General features: G+C 37.9%; 1 protein-coding gene across 2 annotated transcripts in view; it reads right to left on the bottom strand.

Annotated features, from left to right (window-relative positions):
• Window positions 1–19,377, bottom strand: part of LOC106086289 (protein vav) — a 211,256-nt gene that overhangs the window by 37,705 nt on the left and 154,174 nt on the right. Inside the window, exons 4-5 of one of the 2 annotated variants that reach the window (XM_059366778.1) lie at window positions 10,130–10,204; window positions 9,217–9,850 (exon numbers count right to left, since the gene is read on the bottom strand). In XM_059366778.1, the coding sequence (XP_059222761.1) occupies window positions 9,217–9,850; window positions 10,130–10,204 (709 nt within the window). The remainder of the gene's footprint in view (window positions 1–9,216; window positions 9,851–10,129; window positions 10,205–19,377) is intronic. The other variant, XM_059366779.1, reaches the window with a different exon arrangement.

Consider the following 19,377-nt stretch of genomic DNA (forward strand, 5'->3'; position numbering starts at 1 on the left):
TGGCGACATTTGTGATGTACTATGCCATGTTAAAACTTCTCCCCAAAGAGGTGTCGCACTGCGGAACGACGTTCGGACTCGGCTATATAAAGGAGACCCCTTATCATTGAGCTTAAAATTTGAATCGGACAGCACTCAGTGATATGTGAGATGTTTGTCCCAGTTCCTTAGTGAAATGTTCATGGGCAGATTTGCATTTGCATCGATTTATATTTTTCCTATCGATACTATCGGAAAAGTTACATTTTTTTTGTGCAAAATTGAACAAAAATAGGTGATTCGACACTGAATGTAACTTTTAAGATACATTGCGCCTATAGACGGCCCAATTTTCATTCGATTAGGCAAAAATTTTTTACAATTATTTCTCTCCTGACTTCCAACTTACTTCTAATTTTGGGTTTGTTCGGTCTGTGCATTTATATTGCTTCTATATAAATCGATGTCATGATTTTTACTTCTCATTTTTGTTTGAAATACAAAAAATTGCAAATTTTGCCAATGAACATTCCACTAAGGAACTATGAGTGCAGTCCGATTCACGTTTAAGCTAAATGATAAGGGGCCTCCTTTTTATAGCCGAGTCCGAACGGGGTGCCACAGTGCGACATGGCTGGAAATACAAGCGATGGGAAATTAACGATTGTATGGATACTATCGATATTAAGTATTAAAAATATCGAAAATATCGAATGTTGCGATTGTCGATAGTTTGCCAGCTCCAGGAAGAATACAGATAAACAATTTTCTGATGTTCTTGCCGGGATTTGAATCCATGTTAACCTATTCCGAAAAACCAGAGCAATTCTGGGTCCACTATGTCCGGAAGATGCAGCTACCTAAATTTCAACTGGGTTAGGATGCTGCAGAGTTAACAGAGCTCAGCAATACAACAAAAACTGTTGCAACACCAACACTGTAGCACTGAACTGGTGCAGGTTATAAACAGTGCTCTTGGTCATTTTCCATAGCTACGTAAAAAGTAATTGCGGATTTTTTATATAGTCGGAAAGTCGGACACTTATTTTAGACAGACTTCATATAAATGTTCCAATCAGTCCAACTCGTCTTTATCAACTACTTCAAATAAATTATTATACCACTAATTATGCAAATAACGACCCCTTGCGCCGCCTCTTCCTTGAATTCAACAAATTTTATAATCATATTGATCAATCAAAAAGTCGTGAACCAATAAAAAGGAAGTTAATTTTATACTTTAATCATATTTAGTATTAAAACCTGTATATTCTTAAAATATATATACATATATATTTAGTAGTTAATTTAGTCTGTAAGGATTTTGTAATCTATAGACGTAAGACAAATCTTATATATAAAAATCAATTTGTATGTAGGTTTGTTTGTTTGTTTGTGTGTTCCTTATAGACCCAGAAACGGCTGAACCGATTTTCTTGGAATTTTCACAGGTGGTGCATAATGATCCCGTGGTGAAAATAGGGTACTACTTTTTAATATCTGAAGGGGGACGGACCCTCCCCCTTTCAGAAACGCCAGATCTCGGAGACGGGTGGTGCGATTTAAGCGAAATTTTATGTGCTCTCATACCCTAAAAATAAAAATTTGTTATCCAAATTTCGGATGGGATACCGAGGGGGTCCGCCCACCCCAAAACGTACCAAACATATATTTAGACCAATTACGACAATATGGGACTCAAATGAAAGATATTTAGGATAAGAAAACGTATCAGGTATCCAATTGTCGGACCAAGTGTTAGGGTGACCACCCCAACCCCCAAAACACCCCTAAATCGGACATATATACCGACCATGGCAATATGGGACTCAAATGAAAGGTATTTGCGAGTGGAATAGGAATCTGATATCCAAAAGTGGGACCACGTTTCTGGGGGTCCACCCCTTCCCCAAAACACCCCCCAAACAGGAATTATGGGGCTAAAATAAAAGGTATTTGAGTGTAGAATACTAATCTGATATCCAAATATTAGACCAAGTGTTTGGGGGCCGCCTCTCCCCAAAAACATCCCCAATGGGGACAAATTTATGACCGTAGCAATATGGGGCTCAAATGAAAGGTCTTTGGGAGTAAAGCACGATTTTGATATCAATATTCGGGAAAAGTGTCTATGGGGCACCCCACCCCCACAACACCACCCAAATAGAAAGTATTTGCTGACTATTGCAACATGAGGTTCAAATAAGAGGGTTTTTAGAGTAGAACACGAATCCGATATATATTTTCAAGGCCAACTTACTGAATGGCCGCCTGGCTTAGTGATTGGGGGACTACCCGGATCCCCTAAATACCCCTAAATGGGACATATTTACCGACCATGTTAATGTGGAGCTTAAATGAAAGGTATTGGGGGGTAGAGCAAGAATTGATACCCACTTTCGAAACCTATTTTCTGCGGGTTTACCCCTTTCCCAAAATATCCCACAAACAGCAATTTTTTACTGACCATCGCAATATGGGGTTCAAATAAAGGTATTCGGGAGTAGAATACGAATTTGATATCCTTCCCCAAAACACCCCCCATAGGGTAAACATTTTTCAACCACGCCAATATGTGGCTCGAATGAAAGGTACGTAAGATTGGAAAACGAATTTGATAACCAATTTTGCGGCCATGTATTTGGGGGACGCCTCATCGTGTAAACTCCCTTAAAACAATGACAATATGGGATTTAAATAAATGGTATTTGAGAGAAAAGCAAGATGCTGATATTTTTCAGGGCTAAGTGTCTGGGGGACCACCTCACCCCCGAAAACACCCCTAAATCTGACATCATGAGAATATCGGGCTGAAATAAAGTATTTTAAGAATGAAGTAGATCTTACATTCAAAATTAAATTCGTAAACCAAAAAAGATCATATGGGATTCAGATAAAGGCACTTATATTGCTAAACTGTTTTTCAAGCGATATACTATTTTCGTAGCATGGTATTTCACGTAGCATGGTATTTCACTAAAAGCTTTTTAATTGTCGAAAATAAACATTACAAAGAACATTATGTTCCATATAAAGAAAAAGAAGGCGCAGCGGAGCGGGCCCTGTCCAGTTAGTAAATAAAAAAAAAGCTGTTTGGTGGTCACAAGCAATTGGTTGACCATAAAATCAAATTTTTTTAACTATGTTTTTGCAGATTTAAAGCCGCTTAGATTGATTGGACTATTTGTACGGAAAAGAATCTTTATTCATAACAATCTAGACACCCAGAAATTTTGGGTTGTATTTATGGAAAGAAAATTGAACAGAAACTTGAAAATTAGTAAGGCTTTTTGAAAGAAGGTGCAGTTAAGGACCTGAGTTGAAGATGAGCGTCTTTTTTAAACCCAGACGAAATATTCATTTATGATAGTCTTTACGGCATCTGTAATACCACTAAGATATGCAAACGATTCAACTTTTTATAAGACAACATACTTCTTTTCCAACGTTTATAAGAATCTCGTTAAACAGCATTTGCCATTTGTATACCTTCCACCATAGGAAGGGGGTATACTAGTTTCGTCATTTCGTTTGAAAAACCTCGAAATATTTGTCTAAGACCCCATAAAGTATACATGTTCTTGATCATCTTCAAATTGTCGATTCAGCCATGTCCGTCCGACGAAAGCACCCTAACTTTCGAAGGAATAAAGCTAGGCGCTTCAAGTTTTGCACAAATACTTGCTATTAGTGTAGGTCGGTTGGGATTGTAAATGGGCCATATCGGTCCATGTTTTGGTATAGCTGCCATATAAACCTATCTTGGATCTTGACTTCTTGAGCCTCTAGACGGCGCAATTCTTATCCGATTTGGCTGAAATATGGTATGAGGTGTTTTGTTATGCCATCCAACTACTATACCGTGTATGGTTTTTAAACTGATATAGCTGTCATATAAACCGATCTTGGATCTTGACTTTTTGAGCCTCTAGAGTACGCAATTATTATCCGATTTGGCGATTTATGTGCATATCGTTGTGGTATGACTTCCAACAACTTTGCCAAGTATGGTTTAAATCAGTCCATAACTTAATATAGCTGCCATATAAACCGATCTCATAAATTTTCTTTATGATCCTCTGGAGGGCGCAATTATTATTCTATTTCCTAACATTTTGGAGGTGGTTTTTGTCTATGTTGTTGTAGCAGTGTATTGTACACTGAGGCGGCAGACCTTGCCGATGAAGGACTCCATCGGGTCAATCTGGTACGTACAACCGGCTGCCATTGGATATATGTCTATGAGTTCTAAAAGCCATGACAAGTACAGTCCATATTGGTCAATAACTTGATATAGCTCGTTCAAAATGCTTGACAAATGCGATCCATAGTGGAGGCTATATAAGATTCGGCCCGGCCAAACTTAGCACACTTCTACTTATATTTTATAGCTTTCTCTGTAATTCTTAATTTCTTCATCGCAATTGTCTGAAACTTATTGTGACGAATATTACGCTGTCCACACACACATACATTTTCAGCAATTTCCTGTAACGGTACCCTTGCCATTCCAATTTTTGCAAACTTTAGCAATTCGCAGCTCATTAAATATAAATCGTTTAATGTTAACTGGTCTTTGCTTGTTAATCCATGTCAGCTGCAACAGATGAGGGTTCTAAACGAGATGACACCAAAAGAAGTGTTATTTCTACCGCCAACACCATATTCCTCCATCCCTTGGTATTTTTTATGTCTATAACGTCGTTATTCCATCACTGACCATCATCAACATCATCTTAATGCGGTAAAAAGAACATGAACAGAAAGTTTTTAACCAAAACAATGGGCTAAAGTGAATACGGCAAAACCAACAAAACATTTGTCGTTGTTTTTATGCACAGGTTTTTCTTTTTGTTGTTTTTCTTTGCCATGAATGCATTTTCCTGATTAGCATCGTAGACAGGAGGCAAGAGCAACCTGTCAACCAAAGAGACTCAAAGGGAAACTAGCGCTGCAAAACAAACTAAAGGAAAAATGAATTGTTTTCCCATTGTATTGTTCCATTGTTGTGCTGGTTGTGATGCTATAGAAAAGTTTCCACGGAAAACCATGGCTGAGCGCACATATATTTAAAGGACAAAAGCATTTTAAAGGAAGGAAGTACGAATGATAGTTTTGAAAAAAAAAAGAAAACATAAAAAATTAAAAAGGAATTTTATTTTTATGAACAAATTTGTTTTAGGAATTTATTTATAGATTATTTTTTCATAATTTGTCGTTGAAATTGTCCAACTTAAGCCAATGGTTTGCGCTTTTTTTATTTCGATTTAAAATACTTAAAAAATGTATAAAAACAAAATTTCGATTTGAATTAACAGAAATTTTCTCTAAACTTCTATTTAATTTTAGCAATTTTTTTTATTGAAAAAATTTCGATATTTCCTGAGTCCACATTTTTATAAGTCATTTTTGCAAATAACTGAATTGTGAGTTTCATATTGCCTTGGCCAGGATCAATGTATGTCTTTTTTGGGATTTTGAGGGAGAAAGGAGCAAAATTTTGATTATCCCAATTGAGGTGTCAGATTCGTACTCTGGCACGAAATTCATATTTTTGAGTCACATCTTTTCATAACCGTGCTACATTTTTTGTGGGTTTTGGTGGTTGGCCGGTTGCTTTAGACATATTGCTCCAAATTTAGTATCAGATATGCACTGGACAGCGAATAGTTTCATTTGAATTCCATATTGTCTAATCGGAAATTTTAGACGACGCGAATCTAGACATTGGGGCCCGTATTTGAATATTAGATTCGTACTGAGCTCAAAAGTACATTCCATACAGAACTTGTTCTAATCGGTATAAAAGTCGCCCCAGACTGACCACCTAATGAAAAGAGAAAAATGGTATCCGCTTACTCACCAGAATAAAAAAAAATAACCTCAAACTTAACACACTGAACCGGACATGGCACTTTTCACTAGCTACCCAAAAGGAGTACCGAATCAAGTACAACTGTAATTTTGGCTACATACACAAGGCAACGACGTAACAATAGGGAAAACAACATGAACTGCAAATTCACGGCCGCACCAGTACAGCATCATATGTCATGTCTATACCAAGTCGCGTCTTACTCCTAAAAACACTTCCCTTGAAAATGTGGCCAATCTTGTAACAGTCCTATTGTTCTCAAGAGCCCTTTTGAAATCCGCCCGCCATACATCCCCGTCGTGCCTAGATTTCTAACGTCATCATATTGCCTTCTGTCCACAGCACTTCGACAGTCCCTCGAATTAGTTCTGGACAAGTTTGCAGAAATCCATTCAAGGAGCCACGGAGTACTTGAATTTCTGCATTACAGAAAATCATTCAAGGAGCCACGAGCCGTCAACACAGACTTGGACTTAATTCGGTCTCATATGAAAGTCGAGTAATGAAATCAACCGTCTATTTTCACTGTCCGTCTAAGACGATCTAAAAGAAGTTCCTTAAACCGCCTACCATCCCTGTCTGCTTGCTCAGAATTAGTGAACTCACTAAACCTAACGCACTAATTGCATTTTTTCTTCAAACATCTTTAGCTTAGGTTAAGTTGAAAAGAGGGTGCAGATATTAATCCGCTCCATGCCACTATGGACATACACCTAAGACAATAATGGGCTTGTTGTGCGCTCTTAAAACTATAAAGTAACCTCTTAAAAGGAAATTTTAAGTTAGGAATTCCGTGCTTCTTACAAAATCCTTAATTGTTTTCAATACCACTCCCCTAAGTTGATTCATGTTTGATATTGTGTCTCCACCTAAATGCCAATATCTGTTAGACGCGAAAGCCGGACAATGTCAAAGGAAATGCTCCAACTTCTCAACATCGTCCCCGCATGCCCTACACATGCTATCACTTGCCGCACCGAATTTACATAAGTGAGCTCGAAGTCCTATGTGTCCCGTTATGATACCAATAGCTATACTGACCTCCTAGCCCCGTCTTCCCACGATCTTGATCCCCCCATAGGTTTTTCGCCGTCCTACCGACCATTTCGCTGTTCCACAATGTTGCATGCGCATTCGCTGGCCACTCCCTTCACTCGGACTGCGTCGACCCGAAAGGCTTCGGGTTAACCAAGTTTATTGACGGCAGTCCTCTGGTCTTCACCGCCAAATCATCTGCCCTTTCATTTCCCCTTACTCCGTTATGGCCCGGTTCCCAAACGATGCGGATTTTGCCATCCTCGGAGAAGGCGTTAATCTCCTTCTTACACTGCAAGACTGTTCGTGATCTTACCATCATGGTTGTTATTGCCCTTATGGCAATTTTACTGTCGGTAAAGATGTTCACTCGACGTCCTCGCGTAAGCGCCACACCACTTCATGCATTCCGTGATCGCACGGATCTCCGCCTGCAGTACCGTATTATGGTCAGGCAGACTAAACCAGATCTCAGTCCTTGGGTCTTCAATGTTGACCCCCAGGCCCACTGTGTCCTCTAGATTTGATCCATCCGTGTAACGTGATCTTCCAGATGGCAATACTAGGGTTCCGTCAATCCATGACTGTGCCGATGGTTCATCTCAGGTATCCGATCGGAAACCTCCTCCCTTGCTTCCAGGTTTCCTATCGTCGCCTCGATTATACCGCGTTGGTATGAGCTGCTTCTATCCTTAATCCATTCTTCCATCGCCTTAAGTCTCGTAGCCGCAATGGCTGCCTCACACTTAATCTGTATAGTAAATGGGGGAGATATCTAGAATAGTCTCCAGTGCCCTAGTGGGCGTGGTCCTTATCGCTCCGCCTATGCCAAGACAACATGTTCTCTGAACCTGTTGTATGGTCCTTATGTTGCACTTTTTCTCCATAGCAGTTCACCAAACTACTGAGGCGTAAGTAAGAATTGGATTCAGGCCCCATTTCGAGCCTACGGCCCGTCTACGTAGTGCCCAACATCTGTGGGCCTTCTCAGTATGCTCTTTCAAACTCTTTACAATACAGCTATGCAACGGAAAAGTATGTCAAGCTTAGATACGTCACTTAAACCCGCAGTGCATTTAAAGATTAGGTCCTACACACTGGTAAACACGCCAACATAGACACTCTTTGACTTTGGAGAAACTTCTTCTTACTCAAAACCGTTTTGACGATAGCTTACCACACACAAGTTTCAAAAGCTACAACATGCCACGAAAAGCTCGACGACTAAGTCCTCAATTACTCCTAACAATCAGCTTGACCATTCCGTCTACTCCATTCCTTCTCTTCTTCATCCGATCCATATTGACCCGGAATGGAAATATGAAGATTGGCCTATATTGGGGATATATCTAAAATTGGTCCGATTTCCACCATACTGTGTACGCTTGGGTAGAGGCCTAAAAAAATCACTATTAAAATTTCAGCAAAATGAGGAAAGAAATGCGCCTTTAGGGTATTTCTTTCGGCGGCATGGTTGGAGATACATAGGTATAAAAAAGTCATTGTTCCAAATATGAGGGATATTAGTTTTGAAATGAGCAATTTACGGATACGGGATATGAAGTCTTGAGATCGGTGAATGTGGGACTTTTATTGCCTTTTGGTTCTTAGCATTTTTATAATTATAAAAAATATATGTGCAAAGTTTCATCCACCTACGTCAACTGCCTCTATTTATTATGCATTGGCTGGCTTTAAAAAATTGGTGGCCTTAAGAAATATTTTCGAGAAATCTCAGGTATTGTGTCGGTATATTCAATGGGGGAACACTTGGTTTTTAGTGGAATATGAAATCTTTGAAATCGGTTTATGTGGAACCTATTCCAAACGAGGATCAATATCGCCTATTTTTGGTCCTTAGCCTTTTTATAATAATAAAAAATATAAATATGTCAAGATTCATCCATCTAAGTCAACTCCCTCTATTTGTGTGGTGGTGGCTTTAAAAAATATTTACTAGAAATCTCAGGTATTGTCGAGTAAATAGGTTAATAGAACACCAAGGAACAAAATCCCTGCCAAAGTTCAACATAACTCAACATAATGGCATATGGTCATTATGTTGAGTTTACACAGCGTTAAGAGAAAAATCAAAAATGCAAAAAATGATTTTACAAAATTAATAAAAAAAAATCAAAAACTTTTAAAATGGCTGAAACAGTGTTGGGATGTGTCATACAACAGCAAACTATTGACTAATTTATGCATATGTATGTATGTACGAGTATGTATTACGATTTCTAAATGCACAATACACAGAAACATTTAAGGCATATCCTTGAGAACAAATCTCAATATAAGGTCTTGAGTTCTATGAAAATGCACACCTCCGAAACTTTGGACGAGAAGGTGACATAGCACAAATCCTCATAGACTTTTTCATCCTCCTCCGTGTAGATGTCATTCAAATACTCATGGCCAATATCCGAAGTTATCACATGGTAGTTGTACACAGCAGCAGCGGCACTTTGTAGGTTTTGATGATTCCGATCCACCGCCACGGATGATATGGACTGGGAGGCTGACATAAACTTTTGACGTTGTTGTTGATTTAGACTGTGGGCCACACTCGTCGACCGTACAGCCGATGTGGAGGATGAACGTGCGGCTAGCGGAGGAGCTGATGTTGTGCTACTGGAACGTTGCATCAGGGGTGGTGGATTGGCAGGACTGTGAACCGAACGACCGGCCTCAGCACCGCCATTCTCGGAGAAAATCAAACCTGCGCCGCCTCCTCCACCACTGCAACCACTTTGGACGGATTGAGTTTCATCGGTTTCGATGGTTTCACTTAAAGCTGAAAAGTTATCATCCTCATAGTCTTCGGTATTCTCGGTACCCATTTCATTCTCAATGGTTATATCACTATTCTCATCTTCCACAGAGAGCGAACCACTTTGAGAGATGCGATCATAATATTCCAAGGGATTATCAAGACTGCCATTTTTGTGGGTATCACCACTTTTTAGAAAATTTTTTATGCATATATGTATTTTTTTTTTTTTTAAATTTAAAATGTGTTTGGAAATTTTTTAATAAATAATGGTTTTTTCAAGCACAGCAAGAAAGATTTATAGATTATCATAGAAAGGGAAAGGAGAAAGAAAGAGAGAGAGAGAGAAAGCAAGGAATAGTAAAATATTTAAACTTTCAAACCCCAACTTTAATTTCTAATTTTTTCAAAATTACTTTAAATTTGTAGTTTGAGAGACTAAAATATAGAGGGTGTCTTATACTTACGTTGAATGCAGATCTTTGTAGATGGCTTCATCGGAATGAGATCTTTCACTTGGTGACAGTTGTAAATTAAAGCCTCTGCAATTGTAAATATAAAAAAAAAACAAATTTTAAATAAAATAATTAAAATGAATAAAGATAAAAAGGTTAATTTAAGTTGTGTTGAGAAAATCTCAACACTTCATAGCTAACCCACATAAGTATGTGGGTGACTTCGAGGGAGAAGGACACTGCGAAAAGCAAGTCGTTACAAACACATATACCTGTGTATGAAAGCTTTTGCCAATATCATGGTTCTTTTTTTCAGTTTTAAGTTAATATGACAGCTATATCTTAATATGTTACCATCTGGCCCATACTCGTCAAGTATGTCGGGCGGCCTAATAGATTTCATATTTCATCATGTTAAACTCTGCGCTACTGTGGCCGCTATGTACAAGTCATAAATTTTGTCCCCATTACAGAGAAAAAATGTCTCTAATTCAAACTTTGCCGTTTCTTAATTGCCGAAATCTTAAAATTTTGCTTGCTCGTTGTGAGTAAAATGCAGTAATTTATATTGGCCGCATATTCTTAAGAATGTTTCTTCAGTCCTGTTCACTTAAAGAATGAAAATTTCACAGTGGAATATAAATTATTTATTGTGTAATTAAGCTAAACGAAGATAAGTGTATATTAATTAAAACCAAAAAATCAAAGGTGGGGGCTACAGATTCGATGTGGGTGGCTAAGCCCCTTAGCTACGCCAGTACTGCGTATGGAAAGATAAGCTACCAAAGACCTTTTCTTCTTAGTTAAATTAAAAAGATGGACTTCAAGGGTATTAGTGCAATTCCGTTATATTGGGCTGGAAAATCACAACGGTATATTGTTGGCGAACTCAAACACCTCAAAGTGAATAAAATACTTGTTTATCGCACTATAAATCAAAACAAAGTTAGACTCAAAGTGGCGCGGAATGATTGCTGAAATGAGATTAGTTACTAAAAGAATAGCAGTCAATTTACACCGCAATACAGTAGGTTTTTGTTAACACTATGCCAACCATAGCAGCATTAAGCGGAGTGGATCTACACAAACCGTAAACAAAAGTCCATATTTGACAACTAACAGCTAATGAAAACATAATTTGGAAACAAATATAATACGAATTGGATCTATCTGTTCCCAGACAACATATTTAACAAATATTGAAGCAATATGTTGAACTTTTATAGCAATATAAAGTTCAAAAACTTCCATAATCCAGCTCTATAAAAACACACGAAATTTTGATTGCTGACAAATAACAATTAAGGATTCTCGGTACCCTCGACAAGAGTGCTGCAACCAAAACTAGGGTCATGGATCCCTTATGGTATTTGGTGCACTTGGAACATACGTGTGTTTTCTTCAAACTAGAATATATGCAGAATTATGTAAAGACTTCTTAAAAAAACCTAATTGAATTTGTTGACGAATTGTGTGGACTTTCCCATAAAACAATGATGTCTCCATGTTGAACGGTCTAACGGTCATATTTTAGATTAAAAAACGTACTTTAATATAGCGGTCCGCCATGGATTCCGATTTAAATCATGTTGAAGATCTCTAGGGCATACTATCCGCAAAGGTTTTTGCAAAATACAAGCCTTACAGGACGATAGGAACTTGAAAAGGCAAATTGCGAAATAGTACAAAATTGGTGGGTTCTATGCCATGTATACTCCAAAATTTTCTTATATACGAGGACAAGCCAAAATCGTACTAAATATTTCATTTAAAACAAAGTTATGTACATATAAATATATTCTATTAAACAAATTTTCAAAAAAATTACCAATGCTTTGATATTTTATGTGATAATACTAAATATTTAAAAAATCAAAATCAAAATCAAGAACCAAAAAAATTAAAAAGAAAAAATTATTTTTGGCGTAATATTACACAATGCACATATAATTATTTGTCTGGGATATGCCTACTTTTTGCGGTGGAAGTTGAATTTTCAACATGTACAGATTTGTTTTAATTTTTCATGTATTTGATATAACCACCTCCATACAATAGGGGCATACTAATATATCCAACATATTTATATCCAACCCTATAAAAAATATACACTCTTGATTGTCTTGACATTCAAAGTCGTTCTTGCAATGCCCGTCCGTCCTTCTGTCTTACTGATCTCCGACAGGCCCCAATTATTATCCAATTTGGCTAAAATTCGGCACACTGACTTCCCTTATGGGGGCTAAGGTATGACCTTATATCAGGTTATGGATCGATTCAGACAATATTTTGCTTGGATATTGGAGGTAATAGCAGAAATCATGTTGGCAATTTTCGGCTAAATTGGATAAGAATGGAGCCATCTAGTGCCTCAAGAAGTATAATCGGGAAATCGGTTGAAAAAATTTACGTTTTGTCTCTGAAGCTGGTTTTTGGGTCAATCGTGGATTGTGTTGAATTTCTGAACATTGTGCTCTCCGACGAGCAAAAAATTTCCGATTGTGCAATTCGGAAACTGCCAAAATGATTTTCTTCCGAAGAATTTAGACTATGAACGGCCACCGGAAGTAGTTTTCCATCTCAAATGATCGTATGGGCAGCAGTGAGCTGCCAAATCATCGGTACGAGTATTCGCTCCATTCGATAGTTTCGATAATTTTACTCTTAACTATCGAACGTGTTTTTATTAATATTTGTTAAGTATATTACAATATAATAGATACATATTCTCAAAGAATACACGTAAAACCGCATAAATTCGATAGGGCCGAGACTTGAATACCCACTTCATACTTGGATACGTGTATCGTACAAGAAACCACATTTAAGCGGGCAACAATTGTGGATCCTTGATGCTTAAAAAGTCAAACGCACAAAGTTGCTTAATATTTCAGTACTCGACCTATCGAAAGCAAATATAGGACAAACTCGTAAAAGTTTTTAAAGTATTTAAGACATTTTAAGGCCAAAAATCAACACTTTGCTGTATGAAAATAGCAGAAAATATTTGCTGTTTTAGCAAAAAGTTACATTTGTCCCATTTTCAGAAGACATTTCTTGTTACAGCAAACTTTTTTTACAAACAAATTTTTCTGACGGCAAACGGCCTTCTTTTAAAAGTTTTGGGATTTTAATTAACACTGGAGATCCCAACGTAACTCAGGGCTGCGGAGTCGAGCAAGTTTTACTCGAATTCCGGGAAAGTTGCCCGACTCCAACTCCGGAGTTGACTCTGAACACTTTTTTTTTTAATTTTTATACCCATCACCATAGGATAGGGGATATATTCATTTAGTCATTCCGTTTGCAACTCATCGAAATATTAATTTCCAAACCTACAAAGTATATATATTTCTGTCCGTCCGTGTATCCGTCATTTGTAATGACGCTACAGTCTTCAAAAATTGAGATATCGAGTTGAAATTTTACACAGACTCGTATTTCTTCTATAAGCAGGTTAATGGATATAGCTGATATGACTGATCTAGCGATTAAGTGTCTTAAGCCTATAACAGGCGCATTTATTACCCGATTTCACTTAAATTTGGCATAGTAAGTTTTATTAAGTCCGCCTATATCCGAACCAAAAAATGGTCCAGACCGTAATATATTCGGATATAGCTGCCATATAGACCTATCTGCCGATTTTGGGTATTAGGCCTACAACAAACGCATTTATTACCCGCATTTATTTGGAACAATGAGTTGTATCAAGACACCCAACATCTGTCCCGAATATAACCCAGATCGGGATATATTTAGATATAGCTGCCATAGAGACCGATCATTAGCTTTATGGTCTAAAGGCGCATTTAGTCTCAAATTTGAAACAGCCTTTAGCACTAGGGGCCTCGACATCCGACCTGAATATGGTGTATATCGGACCACATTTACATATATCTTTAGCGTCTAAGGACCATAAAAGGCGCATTTATTCTCAGATTTTGCCGAAATTTAAAACAGGGCTTTGACATATGGTGTATATCGGACGGTATTTACATATAGCTGCCATATAGATCGATATGCCGATTTAGGGTATTAAGCCTGTAACAGGCATATTACCCGATTCTACTGAAACTCAGAAGAGTGAGTTTTATTAGCCCGTCGATATCCGAACCAAAAATGGTTCAGATCGGAACATATTTGGATATAGCTGTAATATAGACCGATCCGCATTTATTACCCAATTTCGCTAAAATTTGGAACTATTACTTCTGTTACTCGGCACCTTAACCAAATATAATTAAGATCGGCCTATATTTAGATATCAATATAGACATAGTAGTGTTTTAACAAATGTGGGTAATAGATATATTCATGGTGGCGGATATCAAAAGTTCGGCACGGCCGAACTTAATGCGTTTTTATATTTTTGGCACTTTTTAGTCAAAATTAAAAAAAAAAATTATTTTTAAAAAATAAAAAGAATTTAATTTTTTTTCGGAATTCCCATTTTTGATGGAACCCTCGTGTTCGTCTTTTTTCGTCATGGGAGAGGCACATCCCTGAGTGCTTTCTCCGCACGCTTCTGCGGAGATTAAAAAGAACCCCGGATCCTTGCTCTGTTCGGTTTGCCAGAACCGCCTTCATCATCGGTAGGTGTCGGTGAGGCGTAACCGGTGCATGAAGTGGGTACATTTCCGATCTTGCTCTGGCCTCACTTCACTACGGGAGTATAGTCATACTGGATACGTCATGGTGCTGCGCGAACATAGCCAGCAGTGGGTCACAATCGTCGTCGTCGTTGCCGCCTTCTGCGTCCTCGTCGTCGGACTATGTAACCCCACCGGGCTTTCCCGTACGGCAATATATGCAACGGCAGCATTCCCGCCTAAATATTGCCGGTCAGTGCCGGGAAATGTATCATTTTTGCAACTAAACAGCAACAGACTCCGTGGCAAGATCGATGAGATTGATGATGAGATTTCATGAATCGGAATAATATATAGGTCGCAGCGATCCAGGAGACAAAGCTGACCAACACCTGCAGCTTGCACAGTTGTCACGGATGCAATGCGCTACGTAAGGATCGCTCAAGGAATGGAGGTGGGGGATTGTCTATTCCGTGCAATATAGACCCATCTCGCCTGCGCCTGGCGCTAGTGACCCCTACATGAAGAGCATGAGGATAGCAGTTAGTAGCTGTGTCCTAATTAATGGCCAAGTTAACAACCCCATAAGTAGGTTACTATCTGGCCATAATCGCCTGGTTCTAGAGGACTTTAATGCGCATCACATTTCATGGCATTCTCCCCTAGGTAACGACCGGCATGGTATAGCTTTGGCATCCACATTTGAAGGCCACGTTTTGCACGGTGAATGAGGATGCCCCACTATGATTACGATGAGATGCAGCAGCTCGCCAGACATTTCTATTGCATCGCCTGATCTCCTGAGTGACATTTCCTGGCAAGCCGTCATCTCTTTGGGGTCAGACCACCTCTCCATAATTCTTACCATCGACCGACCACCCGACTTCAATGTGAGTGAAGATAAATTCCGAATTTAACTAGTGGAGACACAAACCACTGACTTAACAGTTCTCTGTTACTGCCATTAGCAGAACACTGTTAAGGAACTTTGTAGGCAATTAATTAATTTAAATAAAGTATTTGTTCATAAAAATTAAATTTCAAACACACAAAAAACCAAAAAAAGATCTAGAAAATAATAAGGTGATCCAACATTAAAATTTAGTTCCCTCAATAACCGCAAGGTGTACTAACAAAATAAAGAATATTGTAAAATTCATTGATCCACTGTGCACAAATGGAAAATAGTAAGGCGACGAGACCGGCATCAAACCACAGCTATCAAAGCCTAGTTTCTCATACATATGCTCACATTTTCCAAATAATCGTCCAACTATCGAATTTTAGGCAAAAACTTGAAAAAATTACCCAAATGACTCGATAAGCTAATTTTGCGTGAACCACTGTGCGAAAACGGAAAATAGTAAGGCGATGAGACCGGCATCAAACGACAGCTAGGGAAGCCTAGTTTCTCATACATATGCAAACATTTTCCAAATAATCGTCTAACTATCGAATTTTAGGCAAAAACTTGAAAAAATTACCCAAAAAACTGAAAAAGTAAATTTTGGGTGAACCACTGTGCGAAAACGGAAAATAGTAAGACGATGAGACCGGCATCAAACGACAGCTAGGGAAGCCTAGTTTCTCATACATATGCAAACATTTTCCAAATAATCGTCCAACTATCGAATTTTAGGCAAAAACTTGAAAAAATTACCCAAAAAACTGAAAAAGTAAATTTTGGGTGAACCACTGTGTAAAAACGGAAAATAGTAAGGCGATGAGACCGGCATCAAACGACAGCTAGGGAAGCCTAGTTTCTCATACTAATGCTCACATTTTCCAAATAATCGTCCAACTATCGAATTTTAGCCAAAAACTTGAAAAAATTACCCAAAAAACTGAAAAAGTAAATTTTGGGTGAACCACTGTGGGAAAACGGAAAATAGTAAGGCGATGAGACCGGCATCAAACGACAGCTAGGGAAGCCTAGTTTCCTATACATATGCAAACATTTTCCAAATAATCGTCTAACTATCGAATTTTAGGCAAAAACTTGAAAAAATTACCCAAAAAACTGAAAAAGTAAATTTTGCGTGAACCACTGTGCGAAAACGGAAAATAGTAAGGCGATGAGACCGGCATCAAACGACAGCTAGCAAAGCCTAGTTTCTCATACATATGCTCACATTTTCCAAATAATCGTCCAACTATCGAATTTTAGCCAAAAACTTGAAAAAATTACCCAAAAAACTGAAAAAGTAAATTTTGGGTGAACCACTGTGTAAAAACGGAAAATAGTAAGACGATGAGACCGGCATCAAACGACAGCTAGGGAAGCCTAGTTTCCTATACATATGCAAACATTTTCCAAATAATCGTCCAACTATCGAATTTTAGCCAAAAACTTGAAAAAATTACCCAAAAAACTGAAAAAGTAAATTTTGGGTGAACCACTGTGCGAAAACGGAAAATAGTAAGGCGATGAGACCGGCATCAAACGATAGCTAGGGAAGCCTAGTTTCTCATACATATGCCCACATTTTCCAAATAATCGTCCAACTATCGAATTTTAGGCAAAAACTTGAAAAAATTACCCAAAAAACTGAAAAAGTAAATTTTGGGTGAACCACTGTGTAAAAACGGAAAATAGTAAGGCGATGAGACCGGCATCAAACGACAGCTAGGGAAGCCTAGTTTCTCATACATATGCTCACATTTTCCAAATAATCGTCCAACTATCGAATTTTAGCCAAAAACTTGAAAAAATTACCCAAAAAACTGAAAAAGTAAATTTTGGGTGAACCACTGTGTAAAAACGGAAAATAGTAAGGCGATGAGACCGGCATCAAACGACAGCTAGGGAAGCCTAGTTTCTCATACATATGCTCACATTTTCCAAATAATCGTCCAACTATCGAATTTTAGGCAAAAACTTGAAAAAATTACCCAAAAAACTGAAAAAGTAAATTTTGGGTGAACCACTGTGTAAAAACGGAAAATAGTAAGGCGATGAGACCGGCATCAAACGACAGCTAGGGAAGCCTAGTTTCTCATACATATGCTCACATTTTCCAAATAATCGTCTAAATATCGAATTTTAGGCAAACACTTGAAAAAATTACCCAAAAAACTGAAAAAGTAAATTTTGGGTGAACCACTGTGTAAAAACGGAAAATAGTAAGGCGATGACACCGGCATCAAACGACAGCTAGCGAAGCCTAGTTTCCTATACATATGCTCACATTTTCCAAATAATCGTCCAACTATTGAATTTTAGGCAAAAACTTGAAAAAATTACCCAAAAAACTGAAAAAGTAAATTTTGGGTGAACCACTGTGGGAAAACGGAAAATAGTAAGGCGATGAGACCGGCATCAAACGACAGCTAGGGAAGCCTAGTTTCTCATACATATGCAAACATTTTCCAAATAATCGTCTAACTATCGAATTTTAGGCAAAAACTTGAAAAAATTACCCAAAAAACTGAAAAAGTAAATTTTGGGTGAACCACTGTGCGAAAACGGAAAATAGTAAGACGATGAGACCGGCATCAAGCTAGGGAAGCCTAGTTTCTCATACATATGCAAACATTTTCCAAATAATCGTCCAACTATCGAATTTTAGGCAAAAACTTGAAAAAATTACCCAAAAAACTGAAAAAGTAAATTTTGGGTGAACCACTGTGTAAAAACGGAAAATAGTAAGGCGATGAGACCGGCATCAAACGACAGCTAGGGAAGCCTAGTTTCTCATACATATGCTCACATTTTCCAAATAATCGTCCAACTATCGAATTTTAGCCAAAAACTTGAAAAAATTACCCAAAAAACTGAAAAAGTAAATTTTGCGTGAACCACTGTGCGAAAACGGAAAATAGTAAGGCGATGAGACCGGCATCAAACGACAGCTAGGGAAGCCTAGTTTCTCATACATATGCTCACATTTTCCAAATAATCGTCCAACTATCGAATTTTAGGCAAAAACTTGAAAAAATTACCCAAAAAACTGAAAAAGTAAATTTTGGGTGAACCACTGTGGGAAAACGGAAAATAGTAAGGCGATGAGACCGGCATCAAACGACAGCTAGGGAAGCCTAGTTTCTCATACATATGCTCACATTTTCCAAATAATCGTCCAACTATCGAATTTTAGGCAAAAACTTGAAAAAATTACCCAAAAAACTGAAAAAGTAAATTTTGCGTGAACCACTGTGCGAAAACGGAAAATAGTAAGGCGATGAGACCGGCATCAAACGACAGCTAGGGAAGCCTAGTTTCTCATACATATGCAAACATTTTCCAAATAATCGTCTAACTACCGAATTTTAGGCAAAAACTTGAAAAAAATACCCAAAAAACTGAAAAAGTAAATTTTGGGTGAACCACTGTGCGAAAACGGAAAATAGTAAGACGATGAGACCGGCATCAAACGACAGCTAGGGAAGCCTAGTTTCTCATACATATGCAAACATTTTCCAAATAATCGTCCAACTATCGAATTTTAGGCAAAAACTTGAAAAAATTACCCAAAAAACTGAAAAAGTAAATTTTGGGTGAACCACTGTGTAAAAACGGAAAATAGTAAGGCGATGAGACCGGCATCAAACGACAGCTAGGGAAGCCTAGTTTCTCATACATATGCTCACATTTTCCAAATAATCGTCCAACTATCGAATTTTAGGCAAAAACTTGAAAAAATTACCCAAAAAACTGAAAAAGTAAAT

This window comes from Stomoxys calcitrans, chromosome 4 (assembly GCF_963082655.1).
Source record: "Stomoxys calcitrans chromosome 4, idStoCalc2.1, whole genome shotgun sequence".
NCBI classification, from domain to species: Eukaryota; Metazoa; Arthropoda; class Insecta; order Diptera; family Muscidae; genus Stomoxys; species Stomoxys calcitrans.